This window comes from Cetorhinus maximus, chromosome 17 (assembly GCF_964194155.1).
Source record: "Cetorhinus maximus chromosome 17, sCetMax3.hap1.1, whole genome shotgun sequence".
Taxonomy (NCBI): domain Eukaryota; kingdom Metazoa; phylum Chordata; class Chondrichthyes; order Lamniformes; family Cetorhinidae; genus Cetorhinus; species Cetorhinus maximus.
The window spans coordinates 83,894,453-83,920,658 of NC_135895.1; the positions used below are offsets into that span (position 1 = coordinate 83,894,453).

A 26,206-nucleotide genomic window follows, 5' to 3' on the forward strand; every position below is an offset into this window, starting at 1 on the left:
CCACTTAGGATCTTATATATTTCAATAAGATCCCCTCTCATTCTTCCAAACTCCAATGGACACAGGCCCAGCCTGTTGAACCTTTCCTCATAAGATAAAACCCCCGTCCCAGGTATCAGTTGAGTGAACCTTCTCTGAACTACATCCAATGCATTTATATCCTTTCTTAAATAAGGAGATCAAAACTGTACACAGCACTTCAAAAGTGGTCTCATCAACTCTCTGTATCTTCCCTCAGGAACTGCTCCTTGCCCACCTCTCCCTCCCCCAACTTTCTCTATCCACTCAGGTTGCCAACTCTAGCTGGATGTATTCGTGGAACTTTCACCAAATGGTATTCTATCTCCAACCATCCTGCCCAGTCAAGCAGACTCTTCCTCCATCCCGCCCCGTCCCACCACTCCACCACATTGCCAATAGTTTTAGAACTAATTCGCAAAAGGGTTTAAAGAAAACAGAGAATGAACAGCCTGGGCTGCTCACAGCAGTGTTCAGGAGCACAAGGCCTCTTCCTCCTCCCGACCATGGCCAAGACTGTTGGCTGAGATGGGAGAGTGTTGAGGTGGAATGAAATGCATTGAAACAATATTCAGTGAGTCTGGAGGTGCAGTGAGAGGATTTAAAAAAAATAAATGTTAAGTTAGAGACTGGCTGTTGAGCAGAACAAATCCCATGATCTGATGCGGAATGCAACCAACTTAACAATGCACTGGGATACATCGGGATGCATCTGGTGTAAGAATTAACAGGTTGAAGTGGCAGCAAAAAAAACCCAGTGAAATGGCACTTTTTGCTCTATGATGCTTAAATTCCAGCCTGGTTTGCTAATTTGACTTTGAAATCTTACATTTGGGAATATAATGCCCTTAACCTCTTTGGGAAAAAAAAAGAGGAGCCACCCATGCTCTCTTTGTGTTTAAAAGGTTCTGTGGAAAGTTTATTAAAACACAAGTGAACTTGCCAAAAAGAGTGCAGCAGAACTGGTTTCATCTCTTGTCTGTGCTGTCACCCAGAAAGAAACTTAAGGGTGGAACTAAGTAATGCCCTTGTTGTGTTCTTGTAGGGCAGATGCTGCCTTTCATTGATGAGATTAGATAGGGGTGAATTTCCTTTATTGGAGCCTCTTGTTCAAGGCCATATGCTGTTTTGCAAACTCTCTTTTTCCTCCCCTTAATAGAAAAAAATAGTCTCCCTCTATCCACCTCCCAAAGCTCCCCGGTCCCCAGTTCACACATCAGTACTTATAGCCCTGACACCCGCAAGCGTCTCCCGCATGGTGTTTTGCCGGCTCACCGGGAAACCTTGAAGCGATGGCATCTCGATGGGCAGCCCTGGCTCTTTGTAGCGGGCGGGAGTGTACGTGATGCGGTCGCCCCCGTTGCGCATCTCGTCTGCGGTCTGTATGTAAAAGGGTGAGCAGCTGGGGCATGAGCTCCTCGCAACTGTCTGGCTGGGCTCCACTGGAGGAGCCCGCTGAGTGACCAAACCGTCCACAAGGTGCGCGTTGCATGAGTTGCAAGCATAGTGTGGATGAACGGGTAAATCCGAACCTTCCTCTTCATCGTCTGATTCATCCTTCTTGCAGCAATAATACTGGGAGGGGACAGAAAGAAGAAAGGAAGTGGAGGCATAACTTGGATGAAACCAGCAATTAACAGTTTGCTTTGACAACTCCAATGTTCTCCTGACTGGAATCCCACTTTGTAACCACCATAAACTTGAGCTCATCTAAAGTTCTGCTGCCGCTATCCAAATTACTCTCACTCAATCCTGCTCACCCACCAACTCTATGGTCACATGTTGGCTTCCACTCCAGCAATGCCTCGATTCGAAACCTTGCTTTCAAATCTCTCCATGGTCTCACTCCTCCCTCCCTATCTCTGTAATGTCCTGCAGCCCCACAAAGTGTGTGAGAGGAGACAGTGAGTGTGTGTGTGTGAGAGAGAGGGGAGAGTGTGTGCGTATGTGAGAGGGGAGAGCATGAGTGTGTGTGTGTGAGAGAGAGAGAGGGGAGAGTGTAAGTGTTTGTGTGAGAGGGAGAGGGGAGAGCGTGAGTGTGTGTGTGAGAGAGGGGAGAGTGTTTGTGTGTGTCAGAGAGAGGGGAGAGTGTGAATGTGTGTGTGAGAGAGGGGAGAGTATTTGTGTGTGTCAGAGAGAGGGGAGAGTGAGTGTGTGTGTGAGAGAGGGGAGAGCGTGTGTGTGTGTGTGTGTGAGAGAGAGAGGGGAGAGTGTGTGTGTGTGTGTGTGAGAGGGGAGAGCATGAGTGTGTGTGTGAGAGAGAGGGGAGAGCGTAAGTGTGTGTGTGTGAGAGGGAGAGGGGAGAGCGCGAGAGTGTGTGTTTGTGTGAGAGGGAGAGGAGAGAGCGTGAGAGTGTGTGTTTGTGTGAGAGGGAGAGGGGAGAGCGTGAGTGTGTGTGTGAGAGAGGGGAGAGTGTTTGTGTGTGTCAGAGAGAGGGGAGAGTGTTTGTGTGTGTCAGAGAGAGGGGAGAGTGTGAGTGTGTGAGAGAGAGAGGGGAGAGCGTGTGTGAGAGAGAGAGAGGGGAGAGCGTGTGTGAGAGAGAGAGAGGGGAGAGCGTGTGTGAGAGAGAGAGAGGGGAGAGCGTGTGTGAGAGAGAGAGAGGGGAGAGCGTGAGAGTGTGTGTGTGTGAGAGAGAGGGGAGAGCGTGTGTGAGAGAGAGAGAGGGGAGAGCGTGTGTGAGAGAGAGAGGGGAGAGTGTGTGTGTGTGAGAGGGAGAGGGGAGAGCGTGAGAGTGTGTGTGTGTGAGAGAGAGGGGAGAGTGTGAGAGTGTGTGTTTGTGTGAGAGGGAGAGGGGAGAGCGTGAGTGTGTGTGTGAGAGAGAGGGAGAGAGGAGAGCGTGAGTGTGTGTGAGAGAGAGGGAGAGAGGAGAGCGTGGAGTGTGTGTGTGTGAGAGGGAGAGGGGAGAGCGTGAGAGTGTGTGTTTGTGTGAGAGGGAGAGGGGAGAGCGTGAGTGTGTGAGAGAGGGGAGAGTGCGAGTGTGTGTGTGAGAGAGGGGAGAGTTTTTGTGTGTGTCAGAGAGAGGGGAGAGTGTGTGTGTGTGTGTGAGAGAGAGAGAGGGGAGAGTGTGAGTGTGTGAGAGAGGAGAGAGTGTGTGTGTGTGTGTATGTGTAGAAATTCCTCCTCATCTCAATCCTAAATGGCCTGTCCTTTATTCTGAGACTGACTCTGCCCTAGCCAGGCACCACTTTGAAGAAGAGATGGGGAATTTTCTCTCATGGTTCTGACCTGACCAACATTTATCCCTTAACCAACAGTACTATAAAACACTGGTTGCTTACCTCATCGCTGTTTGTGGGAGACCGCTGCCTTTAAATTAACAACTGCGTTTCCTACATTGCAACAAGGACTACACTTCAAAAAGTGCTTCATTGGTTGTAAGTCTCTTTGTGACATCCCTAGGCTGTGAAAGGTGCTATAGAAATGCAAGTCTTGATTCCTTCTACACAGTATGGCAGGCACTGGGCAACCACTTACTCAATGAGTCGCCAAGGTCTACTTTTGAACTCAGCCATTGCACTCCAGACAAACAGGGAGGAACCAGCTTCAAAGCAGACACACCATGGGCTTCAGCTGTCAGTCAGAACCTCCTGATAGGTTCACTCACTATGCTGTCCTCTCCCTTTCCCCCTCAGTTAAATCTGACCTGTGACATTTGGGAACTCACCTGAAGCCTACAGTAACAGAGCACGCCTATGATACACAGCAGTATTACTGTTGCTAGTATTCCACCAGTGATAACAACAGTTCCAGCTGTCATCCGACCGAATCTCCATCAAACCCTGGAAGAACAAAGAGAGAAAATGGTGAGGTTGGGGGTGGCAGTGGGTAGGGAAAGGCACAGTTCCACATTTGTCTTTCACCCAGTTACAAAGGAGCAAGACCACGGGAAGGATTTGATCACCAGGATAAGCAAGGAGGCTACTGAGGGATTTGATCACAAGGATGAGAATTCACTTCCTTGACTTCTCTGGTTCCATTTCTGGGGATAGACAAACAACCAATGGATTCATTATAAGCCTACAGCTACCATGATTACACTTTCTTATGCCCCGCTTCCAGTAAGGATTCCATTCCATTCGCCCAGTTCCTCCTTCGCTGTTGCTTTTGTTCTGATGATTCCACCTTCTATGCCAGTGATCTGATAAGTCTTCCCTTTTCCTCAACTGAAGATTTCCTGCCAGGGGCTTCAATTATGTCCATTCCACTTACTGCTTTGAGCTGTCAGCCTTGGCTCCGTTGGTAGCACACTCACCTCTAAGTCACAAGGTTCCAGGTTCAAGTCCCACTCAGGGCTTTGAGCATAAAAATCAAGGCTGAGATTCCAGCGCAGCACCTGAGGGAGTGCTGCACTGTTGGAGATGCCATCTTTCAGATGAGATGTTAAATCAAGGCCCCATCTGCCTGCTTGGGTGGTCCCATGACACTATTTTGAAGAAGAGCAGGGGAGTTATTTCCGGTATCCTGGTCAATATTTATCCCTTAATCAACATGACAAAAATAGATTATCTGACAATTATCAAATGCTGTTTGTGGGAACTTACTGTGCGCAAATTGGCTGCTGCATTTCCAAATTACAACAGTGACATTTCAAAAGTATTTCATTGGCTTTAAAGCACTTTGAGATGTCCGGGGGTTGTAATAAGCATTATATAAATGCAAGTCCTTTCTTTCTTTATTTCCTTTTTTCCTTTCCCTCTGCCTTCATCCCTTCCCCTCACTCCTAGAACCATGACAGAGTTCCCCTTGTCCTCACCTTTCAACCCACCAGCCTCCCCAGATACCGGACCATTCTCCACCATTTCTGTCACCTTCAGGGATACCACCCATACACACCTTTCACTTTCAGCATTACCAAGGGACCGTTCCCTCCGCGACTCCCTGGCCCACACCTCAGCCTCCCCTGACAGCCCCTCCCTTTCCTACAGCACCTTTCCATGTAAGCACAGGAGATCTAACACCTGTCCATTCACCTTCTCACTGTCCAGAGCCCCAAGTACCCCTTCCAGCTGAAAGAATGATTTACTTGTACGTTCAGATTAGCTCAGTGGATACACTACTCACGTTGCAGTCTCCTCCACTTTGAAGAAAATAAACTCAGACAGGGTGACCACTTTGCGGAACACCTGTGTCTCCCTAACGTTTCCATGAAGCTTAATGTAAGCTCAAGGAACGTTGCCACTTAATTGGACATTTTACAATTTTCTGTACTCAACGTTGAGTTCAACAATTTCAGATCATAACCTCAGTCCCCATTGTTTTGGACAGCGACTGTTGGCGATGATTCTGCTATTCTCATTTACACCTCCTCTAGACTTGTCCCAATCACTATCTCCTTTTGCAAAAGCAAAATACTGCAGATGCTGAAAATCTGAAGTAAAAACAGAAAATGCTGGAAGTACTTAACAGGTCAGGCAGCGTCTGAGAGAAACAAAGGTAACCTTTCATCACAGCTATCTCCTTTTTCTTGCATCATCGTCATTCCTTTTGTCATTTAATCTCTCCTGCCCTCCATTCTATTACAGACCTTCCCTTCTGTTCTTTCCTCCCCTTCATCCTTTCCCTGCCTTGCTTAAAACCTATTACATCTCTCGCTTCTTTCAGTTCTGGTGAAAAGTCATCGACTTGAAACATTAATTCTGTTTCTCCCTCCACAGATGTTGCTAGACCTGAGTATATCCGACCTTTCTTGTTTCTCCTACTGGAGATGTCTACAATCATTGAGCAGCAATCCAATAATCACAGGCTCTGTGCTGTATGAAGGAACAAAACAAAGATTCAATGGCAAGAAAAGGGATCACTGCCCTTCCCCTTTAGGTTTTGCCTAAGTGGTCATTCTAAAGGCAAGTGTCGACAAGTCACTCAACCATTGCGTGAATGACAAGCGAGCAGTGTCCACTCTGTCCACACAATTCCATACATAATTCCCTGTAAGTGGCGTCACAGGTAGACAAGGTTGTAAAGAAAGCTTTTGGCATACTGGACTTCATAAATCATAGTATTGAGTATAGGAGTTGGGATGTTATGGCGAGGTTGTATAAGACATTGGTGAGGCCAACTTTGGAGTATTGTGTGCAGTTCTGGTCGCCTAACTACAGGAAGGATATCAGTAAGATTGAGAGAGTGCAGAGAAGATTTACTAGGATGTTGCCGGGTCTTAAGGAGTTGAGTTACAGGGAAAGATTAAACAGGTTAGGACTTTATTCCTTGGAGCGTAGAAGAATGAGGGGAGATTTGATAGAAGTTTACAAAATTGTGAGGGGTATAGACAGAGTAACTGCGAGTAGGCTCTTTCCACTTAGATTAGGAGAAATAAACACGAGAGGACATGACTTTAGGGTGAAAGGGGAAAGGTTTAGGGGGAACATTAGGGGGAACTTCTTCACTCAGAGAGTGGTGAGAGTGTGGAACGAGCTACCATCTGACGTGGTAAATGCGGGCTCACTCTTAAGTTTTAAGAATAAATTAGATAGATACATGGATGGGAGAGGTCTGGAGGGTTATGGACTAGGTGCAGGTCAATGGGACTAGCGGAATAATATTTCGGCACAAACTAGGAGGGCCGAATGGCCTGTTTTCTGTGCTGTAGTGTTCTATGGTTCTATGGTTCTACAGCCACACGTAGCAGTTGGAGTCTCTGGACAGTGATCGGCATTTAGGAGTAGTCACCATGACTGATCCCTGCCCAACCTGTTCAAACCTTGGGTTTCTCACACCATTTGTAGCATCTTTACTCCTGCCCAGCCTGTTCAAACCTTGGGTTACTCGCACCATTTGTAGCATCTTTACTCCTGCTCAGACTGTTACCTCAGCACTGGTATGGCTCAGTATCACAATGGACACCTCAATGCTCATTCCACCATGCGAGAGGGCAGGAGGGTGTGGTATTATGGTTTCAAATTCACATGGGTGTTCCTACTGAACTGGTTAATGTGCTTGTTAGCTCATTCAAAAGAAAGACAAAAAGGCTACTAACTTAGTCAAAATAACACACAGCAATTTTATGCGAATGTGAAAAGCAGACTGAGTGGGATTTTAAGCCTGAAGAGATATCCACAATTCATATGATAGCCTGGTTGTGGTTTGAGCAATGATCCAGGTTCACACTGTAGTGCAATATTGAAGGAGTGCTGCACTGTCAAAGGTGTCGATTTCCAAATGAGATATTAAACCAAGTTCCTGTCTCCCCTCTCAGGTGGGCTTATCCCAGGGCACTGTTTCAGCGAACAGCAGGGAAGTTTTCCACTGTGCCCTGGCCAATATTTCTCCCTCAACCACCATCACGATTACAGATTACCTGATCATTCTCATCATTGGCTGTTTGGAGGAGCTTGCTGTGTGCAAATTGGCTCCCGTGGTTTCTACCACAGTGACAGCACTTGAGGCAATACTTCATTGGCTGTAAAGTGCTTTGTGGCATTCTGAGGCTGTAAAAGGCACTACATAAATGCAGTTTTTTTTTACACAGCAGGTGCTTTTCTGGTCAACTAGTCAGGATAATATAAAAAGGATACAGAGGTACCAGAGAGGGAAAAAGATGAACAGGCTGGGTCTCTTTAACCTCGAAAAGAGAAGGCTGGAGGGTGACCTAATAGAAGCCTTTAAAATTATGAAAGATTTTGATAGACTTAACGTCCAGAGAATGTTTCAACTTGTGGGGAAGGGGAAAAACTAGAGACCATCAATTTAAGATAGCCAGCAAGATATCTAAGATGGAATTCAGAAGAAACTTCTTTACCCAAAGGGTGATGAGAATGTGGAACTCGCTGCTACAAGGAGTGGTTGAAGTGAATAATACAGATACATTTAACGGGGAGCTAGACGAGTGTTTGAGGGAGAAGGGAATAGAGGTTACGATGATGGATTTAGATGAGGAAGAGGCTCAAGTGAAGTATAAACACTGGCATGGACAGGTTGGGCTGAATGGCCTGTTTCTGTGCTGTACATCGTATGTAATTCTTCATGATTGGTGTGGGTGAGGTTGAAAATACATTTTTCCCTTCTTTCCTGCAAGCTACATTGCAGCAATTTCACAAAGTATGTAGCTAACACTAAATGAGCTGCTCGTTTGGTTGTCAGAGATGGTATCTGAGCACTGGAATGCTGATTCAGTTTAGTGGCAGAGCCCCGCAGTACCACAGACCACCCGACAGTGGCAGTGTTGGCATCAGTTGGATCACGGCAAGTCCTTGGTTGTGATGCAGATGTTTGCCAATGTTATAACTAGCCGGAAATTGGGGAGGATCTCTTCTGATTAAAAAGGCAATGTCATCAGGGATTTGTGTTTTTGGGCTGTGAGCCAGAGATTCGAGATGCAAACGAGATTCCAGTTTGGTGATGCCACTTCTTCGTTCTGTCTCAAGGTAACAACAGCTGAAATGATCGAGTAACACAGCAATAATACTGCTGATAAAAGACCTGTGTTTGTAATGCTTTGACGGCCTGGGCTCTGTATCGGCGCTGCTGCAAGCTCCAGGTCAAATAAATAGCCAAGTCCAAAGACTAAACAGGGGCAAAGGGGGAAAGCTCATCGGGCTCTGAGATCTGTTCATCTGCTGATCAAAAATTAACTGAAAATCTGTTTGTGTCACAAAACACACAAATAAGGGGGAAAGATTGATTTGTGTGTGTGTGTTTTTTTAGGAAATCTTTGACAGCCCGTTCATTAACTAGGCCCAAATGAGACAAAGCTCAACAGCTGATAAACAACTTCTTCACTCATTACTCTGTAGAAATCAATCACAATAACTCTGCATCTATGCACAATGACTATTTTAAAAATTACTAAAATATCCAGGACATTTTATTTTCATAAAATACCGAGGTGCAATGTTTAAGTTCCCGTCTAGCGGCTGAAAATGAAGCATTTAAGAAACTATTACCAACGAATTTAATTTCCCTTTGTACAAGCCCTATGATTTAAACAGACACACCTATCCATGAGGCCCTCCAGATGCTCTTCTTTGCACTATTTGACTTGTTTTGACTTTTGTCTTTTTCTTTGTCGGCCAGTTGTTATCCTTTTAGGTTTCAACGCTCGGTTGGTAGCACTCACACCTTAGAGACACAAGGCTGTGGCACTTTGGCCCAAAATAGAGATAGAATCCAGGCTGACACTCCCAGTGCAGTGCACTGAGGGAGTGCTGCACTGTTGGAAGCGCCGTCCTTCGGATGAGACGTTAAGCCGAGGCCCCGTTTGCTCTCTCAGGTGGATGAGCCTGGAATTCTCCCTGGTGTCTCATCATTCAGAGGGCTGTGCGACTTTGGAGCTCTCTGCCTCAGAAGGTGGTGGAGGCAGGGCCATAGAAACATAGAAACTAGGAGCAGGAGTAGGCCATTTGGCCCTTCGAGCCTGCTCCGCCATTCAATATGATCATGGCTGATCCTCTATCTCAATGTCATATTCCTGCTTTCTCTCCATACCCCTTGATGCCCCAATATCCAAAAATCTATTAATTTCTTTCTCAGTGACCCGGCCTCCACAATAGAGAATTCCACAGGTTGACCCCACTCTGAGTGAAGAAATTTTTCCTCATCTTAGTCCTAAATGGCTTGCCCCATATCCTGAGACTGTGGCCCCTGGTCCTAGACTCCCCAACCAGGGGAAACATCCTTCCTGCATTTAGTCTGTCTAGCCCTGTTAGAATTTTATACGTTTCAATCAGATCCCCTCTTATTCTTCTAAAGTCTAGTGAATACAGGCCCAGCTGAACCAAACTCTCCTCATACGACAGCCCTGCCATCCCCGGTATCAGCCTAGTGAACCTTCGCTGCACTCCCTCTATGGCAAGTATATCCTTTCTTAGGTAGGGAGACCAAAACTACACGCAATACTCCTGGTGTGGTCTCACCAAGGCCTTGTATAACTGCAGTAAGACATCCCTACTTCTGAACTCAAATCCTCTTGCAATGAAGGCCAACATACCATTTGTCTTCCTAATTGCTTGCTGCACCTGCCTGTTTACTTTCATTGACTGGTGTACAAGGATACCCAGATCCCTTTGTACATCCACATTTCCCAATATATCACCATTTAAATAATACCCTGCCTTTCTGTTTTTCACACCGAAGCATATAACTTCACATTTATCCACGTTATACTGCATCTGCCATGTGTTTGCCCACACACACAACTTGTCTAAATCACCCTGAAGCCTCCTTGCATCCTCCTCACAACCCCACCCAGTTTTGTGTTGTCAGCAAACTTGGAAATATTGCAATTGGTTTCTTCATCCAAGTCATTGATATATATTGTGAATAGCTGGGGTCCAAGCACTGATCCCTGTGGTTCACCACTAGTCACCACCTGCCACTTGGAAAAAGACCCATTTATTCCCGCTCAGTTTCTGGTTTGTCAACCAATTCTCAATCCATGCCAGTATATCACCCCCAATCCCAAGGGAAGAATTATCCCGTTGGCGAGCGGGGGTGGGGCCCGCTCGCCGACACGTAAAATGGCGCGCGGTGACATCGGGCGGGCGTCCTGACGTCACTGTGCGTTATTTAGGTTGGCTGCGCGCCTGCCGAACTGTCTAAGGCCATTAACAAAGTAATTAAAGTTGTTTAGAATGGTGCCTTAAGGTTCACGGGCAGGCGAAGAGCCCAGGCGGCCTTCGCATTTTTCATGAAACCTCATCCACGGGTGGGATGAGGTTTCATGGAGGGTTTATAAATTAAATAAAAATTTTTGAGAAAATTAATGGACATGTCCCAGCTCAGGTGACAGTTTCACGTGGGGGGACATGTCCTTAAAATTTTTTTCACCTTTATTAAATTTCCCATAACTTAAACTGATCTCCCTGAGGCACCTCCAGGGAGATTTCTGCGCAGGCCCCGACTCAGGGAATCCCCCTCGCCCACACAGGGAGTACTCAGCGCTTTCAGATGTGTGTCACGCTGGGCGGCCCTTAATTGATCCACCCATGTAAAATGGCGGTGGGCACCTGATTGGAGGCGCCGATCGGGTTTGCGTTTGCTCCCACCCACCCCCTGCACAACACCCCCCATTGGGGGGAAAATTCTTCCCCATGTGCTTTAATTTTACCCACTATCCTCTTATGTGGGACTCTAAAAGCCTTCTTGAAATCCAAATACACCACATCCACTGGTTCTCCCTTATCTATTCTACTAGTCACAACCTCAAAAAGCTCCAGTAGATTAGTTAAGCACGATTTCCCTTCCATAAACCCATGCTGACTTTGTCTAATCCCGCTAATGCTTTCCAAGTGTTCAGTTACCACGTGTTTCATAATATACTCTAGCATTTTCCCCACTACTGATGTTAGGCTAATTGGGCTGTAATTCTTTGCTCTTCTCTCTCTCATTTTTAAATAGTGGGGTTACATTTACCACCCTCCAATCTGTAGGCTTTATATAGAATTTTGGAAGATGACCACCAATGCATCCAATAGTTCCAGGGCCACTTCCTTTAGTACCCTGGGATGTAGATTATCAGGCCTGGAGATTTTTCAGCCTTTAACCCCATTAATTTCTCTAGCACCATTTTGTTACTAATACTGGTTTTTTTCAGTTCCTCCCTCTAATTAGACCCTTGGTTCCCTAACATTTCTGGGAAATTATTTGTGTCCTCTTTTGTGAAGACAGAACCAAAATATGTGTTCAATTCTTTTGCTATTTCTTTATTCCCATTATAATTTCCCCCATTTCTGACTGTAAGGGACCTACGTTTGTCTTCACTAATCTTTTCCCCTTCACATACTTATAGAAGCTTTTACAGTCAGTTTTTATGTTCCTTGCAAGTTTACTCTCATACTCCATTTTCCTCTTCTTGATCAATCTTTTTGTCCACTTTTGTTGAATTCTAAACTGCTCCCAATCCTTTGGCTTGCCACTTTTTCTGGCAATTTTATATGTCTCCTCTTTGGATCTAATACTATCCCTAATTTCTTCTGTAATCCGTGGTTGAGCCACCTTTCCTGTTTTACTTTTGCACCAGGCAGGAATGAATAATTGTTGTAATTCATGCATACATCTCTTAAATATTGGCCATTGCCTATCCACTGTCAATGCTTTTAGTAAGGTTCCCCAATCCATCATTGCCAACTTGCACCTCATACCCTCGAAGTTCCCTTTATTTAGATTCAGGACCCTAGTTTCAGATTCAATTTCTTCACTCTCCATTCTAATGAACAATTCTATCATTTTATGGTCTCTCTTCCCCAAGGGATCCCACACAACAAGATTGCTAATTAATCTTTTCTCATTGTACAATACCCAGTGTAGGCCTGTTCTCTAGTTGGTTCCTCAACATATTGTTCTGAAAAACCATCACGTACACACTCCAGGAAATCCTCCTCCACAGTATTATTGCTAGTTTGGTTTATCCAATCTATATGTAGATTAAAGTCACCCACGATTATAGTTGTACCCTTATTGCATACATCTCTAATTTCCTGCTTAATGCTTTCTCTTACATCTCCATTACTGTTTGGGGGTCTGTAGACAACTCCCGCTAATGCTTTCTGCCCCATGGTGTTTCTTATCTCCACCCAAACAGATTCCACATCATGATTTTCCGAGCCAATATCCTTCCTCAGTATTGCATTGACTTCCTCCTTTACTAACAGAGCTACCCCACCTCCTTTCCCCATTTGTCTGTCCTTCCTAAGTATTGAATACCCCCAGATGTTCAGTTCCCATCCTTGGTCACCCTGCAGCCATGTCTCCCTAATTGCAGAGGTAGATAGATTCTTGTTAGGCAAGGGAATCAAAAGTTATCGGGAGTCGTTGGGAACGTGGAATTCAAAACGCAAGCAGATCAGCCATGATCTTATTGAATGGCGGAGCAGGCTCGAGGGGCCGAATGGCCTACTTCTGCTCCTATTTCGTACATTCGTAAGTTGCTTGAGGGATTTTGCTGTCCGCAAATTAGCCGCCTCATTTCATACATTAATTTAAAAGCTCTTCAATGGCTATAGCACACATGAGACATTCTGAGGCACTACAGAAGTAGAAGACTCTCTTTGTGTTTGAATGCTTTTCTTGACTTTGGATTAATTGTTATCTGTTATTCTTTAGGCCCTTCTTGCTGATTAAGGTGATCTGTTTCAATTGTTATTTCGAAAAATAACTCCACATTAATTCTGCAAACTTCAACACTTTGCCAGGTTACGTGTTTTAAAATGTTTCTGTTTTAACACTGATTGTCTAGTTGTTGAGGCTACGAGTTCTGATAGGGAATGTGGAGTGATGAAGGTGTGTGGAACGGATTCCAAGAGGGGTCAGAGCACAGGGGAAAATAGATCAGGGACAATGACCAAATAAAAAGATATTCAACTTGGTCTGGATTAAATTTACAACACTGTGAGGCTCTTCATCAGCCCCCTTTTAAGTCTGATTTATTCCCCTGTTCCACAGCATGTGGCATAAGTCAGGCCACAGCTGTAAATAGAGACATGGGAACATTTGAACATATGAACATACAAATTAGGAGCAGGAGGAGGCCACTCGGCCCCTCGAGCCTGCTCCAGCATTCAATAAGATCATGGCTGATCTGAATGTAACCAGAACCCCACATTCCTGCCTACCCCTAGTAACCTTTCATCCCCTTGTTAATCAAGAATCAATCTAGCTCTATCTTAAAAATATCCAAAGACTCTGGTGCACCGCCTTTTGAGGGAGAGAGTACCAAAGAGTCACAACCCTCTGAGAGAAAAAAATTCTCCTCATCTCTGCCTTAAATGAGTGACCTCTTATTTTTAAATGGTGACCCCTAGTTCTAGATTCTCCCACTGGAGGAAACGTCTTCTCCACATCCACCCTGTCAAGACCCCTCAGGGTCTTATATGTTTCAATCAAATCGCCTCTTGCTCTTCTAAACTCCAGTGGATACAAGCCTAACCTGTCCAACCTTTCCTCATAAGACAACCTGCCCATTCCAGATATGAGTCTAGTAAACCTACTCTGAACTGCTTTCAATGTATTTACATCCTTCCTTAAATGAGGAGACCAATACTGTACACTACCCCAGATGTAGTCTCACCAATGTCCTGTACAACTGAAGCATAACGCCCCTACTTTTGTAATCAATTCCCCACACTATAAATGATAACATTCTATTAGCTTTCCTAATTACCTGCTGTACCTGCATACTAATCTTTTGTGATTCAGGCACTAAGACACCCAGATCCCTCTGCATCTCAAAGCTCTGCAATCTCTCACTACTTAGATAATAGGCTTTGTTTTTATTCTTCCTGCCAAAATGGATGATTTCACATTTTTCCACATTATACTTCATTTGCCAGGTCTTTACCCACTCATTTAAGTTATCTTTGTAGCCTCCTTGTGTCCCCCTCATAGCTTAGTTTCTGACCTATCTTTGTGTCATCAGCAAATTTATCAACCATACCATCAGTCCCTTCATCCAAGTCATTTATATAAATTGTAAGAAGTTGAGGCCCCAGCACTGATCCCTGCAGCACACCACTCGTCACAGCTTGCCAAGCAGAACACAACCAGATATGTCTGAACAATAACAGGTTCATTGTAAGAACATAACTATTTGCAGATACACATGACTAACTGTTACTCAATCTAAGGCATGAGCATTCTCCTTCTAGATGCTTAGTCATGTGACTCTCTCTTACATCATCCTGTGGGCAGAACTGTTTCTTCAGTCCCACATATTAATCCTTTCAGCCCTGAACGCTCGAATACTACACTTAGTTCCGTCAATCTGCCCTGTTTTGGTCAGCTTTAGTACTCTAGCCTAATAAAAATCTGGCAACCTCATTTTTAAAATTTTAAATTGACCCCACCTCGCCCCTCCTCCTTGGTTATTCTCACCCTCTGCTTGTTAGTTATTCTCAACCCTCCTCTCTTAACCTCCACCTCCTCCAACTCTTTTATTCGCACCCCCTGTGTATTTGTTATGCTCACCCCCTCGTCCTCCTCTCTTATTCTCACCCCCTCCTCCTCTGTTATTCACAACCCCTCCTCATTTCGTATTCTCACTCCCTCGTCCTCCTCTGTTATTCTCACACACCCCTCCTCTGTTATTCACAACCCCTCCTCATTTCGTATTCTCACCCCCTCGTCCTCCTCTGTTATTCTCACACACCCCTCCTCTGTTGTCATTCTCATCCACTCCTCCTCTCCTTTTATTCTCACCCCCTCCTCCTTTGTTATTCTCACTCTCACCTCCTCTGTTATTCCTGCTGCTTCCTCCTGCTCTGTTATTCTCACCCCCTCATCCTCTTTTTATTGCCACCCCCCCTCCTCTGTTATTCTCACTCCTTGCTCCACCTCTCCTATTCTCACCCCTCCTCTCTTATTCTCACCCCCTCCTCAGTTACTCTCACACCCTCCTCTGTTATTCTCAACCCTCCTCCTGTGTTATTCTCACCCCCTTCTCCTCCTCTGATATTCTCACCGCCTCCACCTCTGTTGTTCTCACCCCTCCCTCCTCCTCTGTTATTCCCACCTGCTCTCTCTCTCTTACTCTCACCCCCTCCTCCTCCTCATCTGTTATTCTCATCCCCTGCTCCTCTCTTATTCTCACCCCCTCCTCTTTTATTCTTACCCCTTCTCCTGTGTTATTCTCACCCCTTCTCCTCTCTTATTCTCACCCCCTCCTCCTTCAGCTTTGTTATTCTCACCCCCACCTCCTCTGTTATTCCCAGTCTCCTCCTCCTCTGTATCTCTCACCCCTTCATCTTCTTTTATTCTCACCCTTCCTCCCCTGATATTCTCGCCGTCTCCACCTCTGTTGCTCTCACTCCCTCCTCTTCCTCTGTTATTCCACCCCCTTCCCCTCTCTTACTCTCACCCACTCCTCCTCCTTGTCTGTTATTCTCATCCCCTGCTCCTCTCTTATTCTCACCCCCTCCTTGTCTGTTATTCTCAACCCTTCCTCCTGTATTATTCCCACCCCCTCCTCCTCCTCTGTTATTCTTGCCTCTCCATGTTTGCTCTTTCTGCCCTTCCTCTGATCACTACACCCCTCTGCTCCCTGCTGCTCCAGGTGTTGGAAAGTTAGCTCCTTTTAGAGAGACCTTAGGCTGTGATTTTGGAAGCTGCCTCATTGGCCAGCGACAATCCTGGCACTGCCAGCTTTCTCCTGGATTGAGAGTCTTCACTGAGCAGCATACCCTGGCGAGGGTGTCCAGAGACCTCCTAACATATCACATTGGAACTACCTCTCCTCTCATGCTTGCATTACATGCTTGCTGCTTCTTCACTCTCACTAAGAACAACATAGTAGTCCTCCTAGTGGTTTATAATGTACCAGTCCCTGAAACACATAAAACCTCTCCCTACTTTCACCTACACTTCTGTCATACCTCACCCTCCGTCGATTTGCATCTCCTCTTTCTCACTGAACTGAAGCTTCTCCTCTTCCTCTAACTTTCCCCTTCTTATATCCTGTCCAATGTGCCTGCTCTATGTATGTTCTGCTACTTACTCCACTGCATGTGGCTTTGATCTTCTCTGGCTTAAAGTCTATCTCTTTCACAGCTCACCGGCTCCTCAGCTACAGTCTCCATCATTCTTCCAACTGTGCACCGAAAGCACTTTACAAATATTACTCAAGCAAACCCAATCAATTCAAGCACCGAAAAACCTTGTTCACATAAGGGATGGTCTTTGCATTTCCAGGTCAGGCTGATTCGAGTGCCACTGCTTGAGGGACTGTGCATCAATCAGCTTTTCAATTATCTCAATCGGCTCTTGTAATTCAGCCGCACATCAGACGCTTTCCTCAGGACTGAACCTTATCCTTGCTGCACCTCTTCCAGAATATCTTGCACTAAATCACAGTGCGTTTCTTCTTCCAGAATCAGTCTGTAAACCAGCCTACCACGATTGTGCTGTGATTGAAAATTCTTTGCTACCTTTTGCTGCTCCAGCAGTTTTCTGTCTTCTGATTCCTCGACTCCTGCCGGTGAAGTCACTGATGTTATCCTAGTTGGCATGGAGGGTTTCATGCCTCACTGTTTCCTTCCTGTCACTTGTGGTATGACAGCTTGTTCTAGTCATACCTGTTTTTCTGCTGTCTTGAACAGTGTGAAACATCAGAGTTGACTTTATCTCTGCTTGGAGTCTCTGTGAATTCAAGAGCTGTTTTATTTACTGAAAAGAAGTATCGACCCATGTCCTTGTGTCGCTCTCTGAATCTTTTCCAATGTTGCACCTTATAACTTTCCATCTCTTTTCCACTCTGGTGGCTCAGTTCTCTTAACGAGAAAGCTGACAAATTAATCCTTAATTTGTTTAATTCTACCTAAGTCTTGTTTTGCCCGATCCTTCCGATATAATTCCTTTCAGTCTCACTGCTGCCCCCTCACCTTTTGCGTCTCCACTCTGTAGTTCATCGTCTACTGATGTCCTTTACCTCGTCATCTCCCCTGACCTAAAACTAACCACAATTCCTCCTCCAAGGAGTTCGATTTCACTTCCTGCTTCCCTCAGCAGCTCTCAGCTCACTCTGAAATCCAAGCTCATGCAAGACTTGAACACTGTTCCTGTATCTGGGGACGGGTGCTAACATCTCTCTCGCATCCCTGAACAAGGTAAAAGGAATACTTGCCATTTAATAGGCAATCCCCTTCTCGCCTCTAGCATCCACCTCACCTCTAGGTTCCAACCTGTCTTGGCTTTCTCTGTTTTACCGCGACTACAATTGTCCCTTGGGTTCAGCTTGCCTCTCCTAAAGTCTAAATAGGCAACACGTTCTCCCTTCTTATTCTGTTGAGACCCAAATGCATTGCACAAGACCTTGAAACTGTGGATCGCAGTCTTCCTTCCCACCTACAATCCTCAAAGTTAAAACCTAAGCTTGGCATCATTTAATCACTACTTTCTAATTAACTTGCTCCCCTGGCTGGTGTCCTGTGCCGTGGGTCTTGGGTCTGTGTGGTCTCAAATTAAGAGAACACAGGAGACAGCATCAAATTGGATACTGAAATTTTAAGCATAATTAGTCAATCTTACAACACATACCGGTGGTGTGCAAAGCCCTGTCAGTGCTAATTAGTGCATAATAAATTACGTACTGGATAACATATGGAGGGCTGCACAGGATATCCTCACTAATCAAAAGACAGTGAAAGAGCAATAAGAAACAACGTGCAAAATTTAAAGTCAAGTTGGATAAGTTTAGAACCATTTTGTTTGAACCTCTCCCCAGGGTGAAATATTTCAAGCTAAGCACTGTTCCCTCGTGGGTCCCTACTGAGGCAGTGCTGCACTGCCTTTTGTATGAGATGTTAAAGCGAGGTCCCGTTGCCCTCTCAGGTGGTTGTATAAGATTCCACGGCATTGTTTGGAAGAAAAGTGGGCCAGTTATTCCTGGTGTTGTGGCCAAAATGTGCCCCTTAACTGAATCATTAAACCCGATCGTCTGGTCGTTATCACATGCTGTTTGTGGGATCTTGCTGTGTGCATATTTTCCATTGCATTTCCTACATTACAACAGTGACTGCACTTCAAAAGTGTTTGGCTGGCTGTAAAGTGCTTTGGGACATCCTGGGGTCATGAAAAGCACTGTGTAAATGCAAATCTTTCTTTCCTGGTGCTTTCATACGCACTCTCTTCAATAAAGCCTTCGGGGCAGACACAACTGTATAGTGAGGCTTTTCATGAATATTTTATTTATATTTAAGTACCACGGTCCATTTGATTTTTCCTCTTAAGCCAAGAAGCAGAGACTCATGCAAGTGTAAACAATTGTTTATCTGTGAAGGGTCATTTCTGATTGTTTTGTAATACTATTTACCCTACTGGTTGCCTTCGAAATACAGATGTTGTGTTTTAAATTCAAGGTTCTTCTTTCTTGAACAATGCTGTACATTACTGAGGAGTGTCCCCTCTACCGTATAAGTGGCAGACGAACCACCACAAACTTATTAAACAAGGAGGGCTTCGCTAAATATTAAAATCCTTCTTTCTAAGTCAAGCTCCATTATGCTGAAGGACATTAACTTAATGAGCACTTGTACAGCCACAATTCAGGGCACAGGGATAAATTTTAATTTGTAGTGATTGCACAGCCCTATCTGAAATACCTGAGAAAATCTCAGCTCCTCACAGCTCACTCTCACAAAGACACCCCAATCAATGTGACCACTCACGCAGTGTCATTGTGCGCAGCTATAATATTACTATTTTTTTAAGAAAAACTGTTCTGAAGGTCAAATTTAAAAAAAAAATTGAACTGAGTTTAAAGACTGTTCTCAAAATGGCTCCAGGCTACCAAATAGAAGTATGGATTTCAAACATCTTTCTTTACTCCTGAGGAGACAAGGATGCATTCCTCAGACATGTCCATCTAAAATCCAATGAGTATTTCAAAAGAGTAAACAGAAACTCATGGACCTGATGGCATTCCTCCAAACACAAAGACAGTAGCTGATAAGCCACTGTAGGTGTGAAAAACCTTGACCCTCTTGGGTGTAAGGAGACTTTGGATAGCTGTGATGGAATCACCACTTGCCTTATATGGAAAGTGACTTTGCAGTCTGATACAGGTCATATAATAATGGTGGCCATCTTGCCTCACCTGCAAAAAGCATTGAAAAGGGCAGGAAGAAGGCAGATCTACAGAGAACCATCTTGAAGAAACTTTAGCCCAGGGAGAGACAAAGAAAGGCATCTAGAAATGGCCACAGTTTCTGCTGTAAGCAACTAGGCAGCTAAAAGTGCTATATCTGCAGAACAGAAGTAAGGAACCTTCTCTTCTCCCTATAAACCCTGATTCCACCTACTAAGCTCACCTGTTAAAGCAAGCTCTGGCAATTTGACAATGGAAGTCATCACGGCTGCAGGGCCAACTCTACAACATCAAGGCTTTCACTTCAGACAATGCAATCCCTCGACTTCAAAACTTATCAGGCCTGAACCGAATATGGACTAAACTGATCCAATTTTTATAAGTATCATTTTACCTTCGTCAGTAATTAATCTTTGTGTTTATGTGTTTGTAATTTCATTTTTTCTTAAGTAACTTCCAGAGCAATAGTGTGAAATAAACTAACCGTTTTCCTTTTCAGTAAAAAGGTTTCGCTGCTGAGTTATTGGAAATTGAATTTCTCAATCCATGGGTAAGAAAATACCCACAGGCATTGTTCACGGGTGACTTTGGGGAAACACATTTTACAGCGTCCGTGACATCAGTGTAATCTATGCAAAGACACTGTGACCAATGTTTACCACTCAACCATTCATAGCGTTTATGCCACACAGATATCAGGCAACGGCCATCTCCAACACGAAAGAATCTAACCATCTCCCCTAGACGTTCAATCACATTATCTTTGCTGAATTTATTCACCATCAACTTCCTGGAGGGTTACCATTGACCAGAAGCTTAACTGACCCAGCCACATAAATATTGTGGCTACAAGAGCTGTGAATTCTGTGGTGACCAACTCACCTCCTGACTCACAAAGCCTGAAGGTTCCCCTCCAAGTCACTCACCATCCTAACTGGGAAATATATCGCTGTTCCTTCACTGTCGCCGGGTCAAAATCCTAGGACTCCCTCCCTAACAGCACTATGGGTGTACTTACACCACATGGACTGCAGCGGTTCAAGAAGGCAGCTCACCACCACCTTCTCAAGGGCAATTAGGGATGGGCAATAAATGCTGGCCTAGCCAATGACGTCCACATCCCCATGAATGAATATATAAAAAAATGCGGTGTGGCTGACATAAAGACACCCAGACTAATGTCTACTACTCAGTCCCATTGTTACCATCCTGTTATCCACTGTCCCCAGATTACAGGCTCAGTTTTTGACTGGAGATGATAGTATATTTTGCGTGGCTACATGGCGCCGGGGAGTAAGGTAGCTGCTCTTTCACCGTTTCTTCATTAGTGAGGATCTCAATACAAGGGGCTGTATTTGAAACAGTACAATCATTTTTGACTGTATTTTAATTAGAGGGAACAGTCCAATATCTTATGGCATTGCCAAGGCTTTGCACACAGCAGATGTGTATTGGAAAACCTGTTGAAACTGACAGCAGTACCCATGTGCATCAAAATGCTATCTGGTGACACACAGCAAACAAGTTGGTGCATTAACCAAAGCAGAAGGGATCGTGGTTCCAATGGCATGTTGGGAGGCTTCTTGGGAACTTGAAGTTCTGCTGTTGCTGGCTGAACAACACTCGGTAAGTTTAGTTTGTGGAGTGCCTTCTAGAGGAGGTGAACCATGCACTGGCATTCAATGTTCCCACACAAGGAGACAGTATCTCCAAGCCGACCTGCTGACCAGCAGAGCAACAGTGCACATTGAGCCTGAGGAGGCACAGACCACTGGGTTCAGACAGTCGACTTTGAAGATGCAAAGTTTGAAGGCCACATAACACTCGCCAGGAGAGACCTTTCCAATTGCCACTGGTACTTCAGCTTCTGGTATTACCGCTCCCTAGATCATTAGCAGAAAATGGCTGAGTTATCAATGGCTGATTCCACCCCAGCAGATGGTGTACAGATAATCTGAGCATTCTGTTCACATCCCAGCATTGTCTCAGTTTTAAACTGCTACAACTTGTTAATGTGTTATTAGCCTGACATTAGGATGTGAATTGTTTACTCGTCCCATCTGTTCCTCTCTCTGTCTATCCCTTTCTCATGTGTCCCTGGACATTGCAACATGCCCCTTTTCCAGATTCTTTCTCGACACTCCGGTATTAAAATCGGGAATAATACGGGAGCTCTGTCGTGTGGGAAATGACCCATTTGATATCACTGGTTCTTGCTGCGGTAGACAGCAGGTGTCTTTTCTGCTGTTGACCCCTTCTGCCATCAAATATGGGGATCATCAGGTTACAGCCAGCTACAGCGCCGTTCGCTCTCTCACTCTTCCTCTAAATTTCATTCCTCCTTAATTAACTGCAAAACCCCGAGCAAAACACGAAAAGATCAACCAAGAGTTGGCAAAGCTTAGGCTGTCAGCCCAACAGTGGAGGCTGGCTGCCTGGCGAAAATATTCAGATAAAGTCCGTATCACTGAACTCGGATGCTTCCTCCTCATCACTGAAACAAGGTTTCACATCCAGTAACAAGGGAAATCACGGGCATTTTATTTACTATAGTAACACCAGTTATACAACACTCCCATCAACGGCACATTGCAAAATGAACAAAGGTTTGGCATGTGGGGATATAATGCATGGCCAGTATTCTCAGCTCTCTTTTCAAAGTTGTATATACCAGGAAAAAATGTAGAGGGACTAATACTCACATTAGAATAGTTGATGTTGTGCCTCGTCTCTTTTCACATTAGGGTCTTGTGTTGTATATTTTGAATGCAGACAGACTGTTTATCCTTTCTCTCTCTCTCTCTTTCTCACTCCAGTCCCTGAAGGGTGAAGAATTGATGGTCAGTATTTGAACTTCTCCAGTGTCACCTGCATATGACAGTGATGTGCGTCTTAGAAACATCCATTTAAACGGAAACATTCTCTCGGGCATCAAGTCACCGCGGATACACTACATAATGTCAACTTGATTGAGATAACTAGACAAAGGAAGTGCCTTGTTCAACAGAGTGACCTCCAGAAATGAATATCCTTAGTTGACATTTTGTATTTAAAGACACAACATCTATCATTTTTGTTTGCTCATCATGGTAGGACAGAACAGAACATTGACAGCAGCAGGCACTCCCAAGGCATGTGAAGTCTGGCTGTCTGATAGTTGCTTGCACGAATCATTCAAAATCACATTAGGTGCTGAGAAACTGGAGAGAAGGAATCTGTACACTTGGATTGCCAACTCTGGTTTGATGTATTCCTGGGGATGTGATCAAAGGATATTTGATCACATGACTGCTCATGTGATACTTAATCACTTGACCATTGAGGACATGACATTTGCAAATGCTGTATTATATTAACTTAATTGAGAAAAATCACTAAAATCTGATGAAATATTTGACTTTTTGTTTGATAGTGGGATGAATAACATAAGGTATAGATCAAAGAAAGAACATAAAAGAATAGAAAGCCTTAAAGATAGAAGTAATGTTCAAATAAAAACTGATTCTGTGATATTTCTACAGTATCAACCACAATGACAAACACCAGATAAATACAACTGCTTTGACAGAAACATTATTGATATAAATAACTGCAGCTAAATATTTCATAGAATTTAATGGCTTTTTACATGACAGCAAATTGTGATGATCCTGTGGAGATCAACAAACTTAAAGATCAAAATTTATCAAGCAACGCCAATGAAAAACCAATGGACAAGATTTCACTTTTTACAACTTTTACTTTAACCAAAGTCAATATAAACTAAACATGAATTAACAGACAATTCATGGTCAGTATATATGGTTACACAATAAATAGCAGATGCAACAAAGATAGATCTCACGGGTCTACTGGGCAGTTCACTCAGCATATATTGTACCAATTTCAGCCACAAAACTCTTCAAAGCCCTGAACTTCCTCAGGTAGAATTCCAGCTCTTTTTCTTCAAGGATTTATCCACTGATTCTCATCTGACAGCAGTTTCCACCCAACCACAGGCACAGTCTTCACCAAGATGGCACACATTTCCAGACATTCTCAGCTTTGCTTGCAACAGTCTTGATGGCATGGATCCACCTTTATCCCAAAATGCAGTGACTCTTTGGCTGAGTCTGGTTGGTTAATTTCTTTTAGTAATAGAAACAGTCGCAGCAACCTGTATCTGTCTATTGCCAGCCCCTGGATCCAGCCTTCACTTTCTTCAGCCTGCCTCACTGCACCGCTGGATGATCTGATCTCGGATGGCCCTGTGTCTTTTTTCTGGTATCAACCAGCTTCAGTTTCCCTAGAAACCTGAATGTTCAGTTTCCCTTCCAGTTAGGGTCTGACTCAAAAACTACAAGCTTTGAAACAGGGGTCAAGTGCACCCAACAGAATGTTTGATAAGTCATCTGTTCAGACAACAGCTTGCACACTCCCCTACTAGCCCTGCAAACCGCAGATTCCATCATAAAGTTATAAAAATAATAAATAAAACCAAAACTAAACCTAATTCAATTCACTGACTCTCTCTCCTACCCCACTGTAGAAACCCTGAAACCCTGGTTCAGGGAGGTGAGGCTCAGTGCTCAGAGAACAGGACTAAAGCTGCCAGACCCCTGTAATAAAACACATCATAAAACATCATATATCACAGGCAGATAGTCAGTTACTTGTGCTCTACGTTTTGCTGTTTTCTCTCTCTCTCTCTCTTCCTAGTTTGTATTTCTATCTCCTTTCCCCAATCTATTTTCAGAGTCAATGTTTCCAGGTGATTTTCATTGGCCACAACGCCATTATTCTCAATACAAGTAACAAAGTGGTGCATTCCAAATAACAGGAAAACCAGCAAGGCTCAGATGGTGCAGTTTGGTTGCAAGTCAGCACAGTTAGGATACTGCACATGCCCAAACCGCACGTACATAGACTCTTGCCCTAGGGACCAGCAGCAGCGCTTGGAAGACCAATCGCCCATTCCAGGAGACCCCACCCTAAGCAGAAGTGTTGGGAATCCTACTGTGCACATGAAATACTTCATTAAACATCACAATTAACATTGATGTGAACATCATTGAAAACTAAACTAATATTTATAGTTCCTGTGTAAATAAAGCAGATGCTACACCCTTCATTGGTGAAGAGAGACACGTTTATATAATCCTGTCTCTTATCCTCTTTGCTTGTAGGGTTGTTGAATACTGTCTCGTATAGAGTAAAAGCAAGAGATAGTCATGGTTATAAAGTCAGTATGTACTCTAAATGAGGGAACTAATGGGAGAGAGATTTATGCTGAACATTTCCATGTGTAGCACGTGGAGCAGGATTTATTTTTTATGAGTGAGCCCCATTACAATCTCTGTTTTTAATCCAAATGGGTGATATTTACAGGCGTGTTTCCCAGGGTCCACAGTACAAGTGAAACCATGCTATTAAACCTTAGAACTTTGGTTTGGCCTTAAGGTTTGGATGGAGAATTTTCATTACTGCTAGAAATATCAGGGCCCTCCTCCCTCTAGTCTATAACATTCTCTCACTCTCCAGCTGCCCTTCCATTCACCTGAGACCCAATCCTGGAGCAGAAAATTATAAGTTTATTAACTAATCTCTAAGATCTCCATTGGATGTAGAAAATGTAGGCCTGCTTTTTAATAAAATGATGTTCATGACAGCAGTGTTTTTGTTATATTGGTTTCTCTCAAAAAATATTCATTATTTATGCCTTTTCCTTTCTCTCTGATAGAGAATCAATATAAAAACCTCTCTCCAATATTGTCACCTCAATAGCTCTTATTCATCTAAACTTTACTAGAATCTGCATTATTTAGGGGCCTGTGCCTAATGCAAAGATCATAGAAACCAGTCCCACTCTAACACAATTGCAACTGCGGTCAAAGAAATCTTGCTGATCGCCCTCTGCTAATCGAAAAGTTGACAATGCACTCTCACCCGCTGTGCATCCCTATCCACTGAAGTGTTCAGAGACAGTGCACAGAACAGAAATCCTGGCCTCAAATTGCAGTCGACTGTCCTCAGAGGCAGTGATGCCTCAGCCTTTCCATCTCTTTTTCCACCATCTGAGCAGTCAGCAATGGCTCTCATCTAGATCCAGGATGCCAGGCAAAGGCTTCTTGTTCATTCTGTTTTTCTGTCCCCTGAGAGTTTCTTACTCATTTGTATTTTCATTCACTTAGACCAGGCAGGGAGCAGTGTTTACCATCCCCATATAATGCAGGCACTCTGCTTCCAGTTAGACCTAGCTTGTACTTCTGGCCTTCAAATGTTGTTTGCGCAGTAAAAGCAAACAAGAATGACAGGAAAAAGAATGGTAAAGGATAATTTGGAAATTGAATTCTGGTATTTGTTTAACCCCCTCAAGCCTGGAAAACTGTTTCTTTTGTATTTGATTGCAAACGATGTATGTGCAGGCCCAAGTCTGCGGGCCAGTTTCGGTATCATGTATAATATCCTTTTACTGAAGATCTGCAATATTTTATGTCAATAACAGACAAGTCATGCAAAAGTGCTGTGCTCTGCAGGCTAAAAATAGTCGATTAGCAGTGCCACCTTCTCAATGTGAGGCTAACATTAGAGCATCTTTTTAATTGCAAATGAAGTTTTGTAACATCTCCCTCTCCCTCTCTCCTTGATCCCGTTTGACCTCTTTGAAAAATGCCACCAGCTTTGATATATGGTAATTGTGAC

At 44.2% G+C, this 26,206-nt stretch overlaps 1 protein-coding gene across 6 annotated transcripts; it reads right to left on the bottom strand.

The window, feature by feature from the left end:
- Positions 1-917: 917 nt before the first annotated feature.
- On the bottom strand, positions 918-25,762 carry LOC144692771 (protein FAM163A-like). 6 transcript variants are annotated; one of them, XM_078561849.1, is made up of 4 exons: positions 25,451-25,762; positions 22,228-22,344; positions 3,683-3,797; positions 918-1,593 (listed from the first exon to the last, which is right to left on the bottom strand). In XM_078561849.1, exons 3-4 carry the CDS (start codon positions 3,773-3,775, stop codon positions 1,228-1,230), a joined length of 459 nt encoding a protein of 152 aa, XP_078417975.1. In that variant the 5' UTR covers positions 3,776-3,797; positions 22,228-22,344; positions 25,451-25,762; the 3' UTR covers positions 918-1,227. The 6 variants fall into 6 exon arrangements, with proteins under 6 accessions (XP_078417975.1, XP_078417977.1, XP_078417979.1 ...); XM_078561851.1 differs by having other exon boundaries at positions 22,228-22,393; XM_078561853.1 differs by lacking the exons at positions 22,228-22,344; positions 25,451-25,762 and adding an exon at positions 17,322-17,442.
- Between the last annotated feature and the right edge of the window lie 444 nt (positions 25,763-26,206).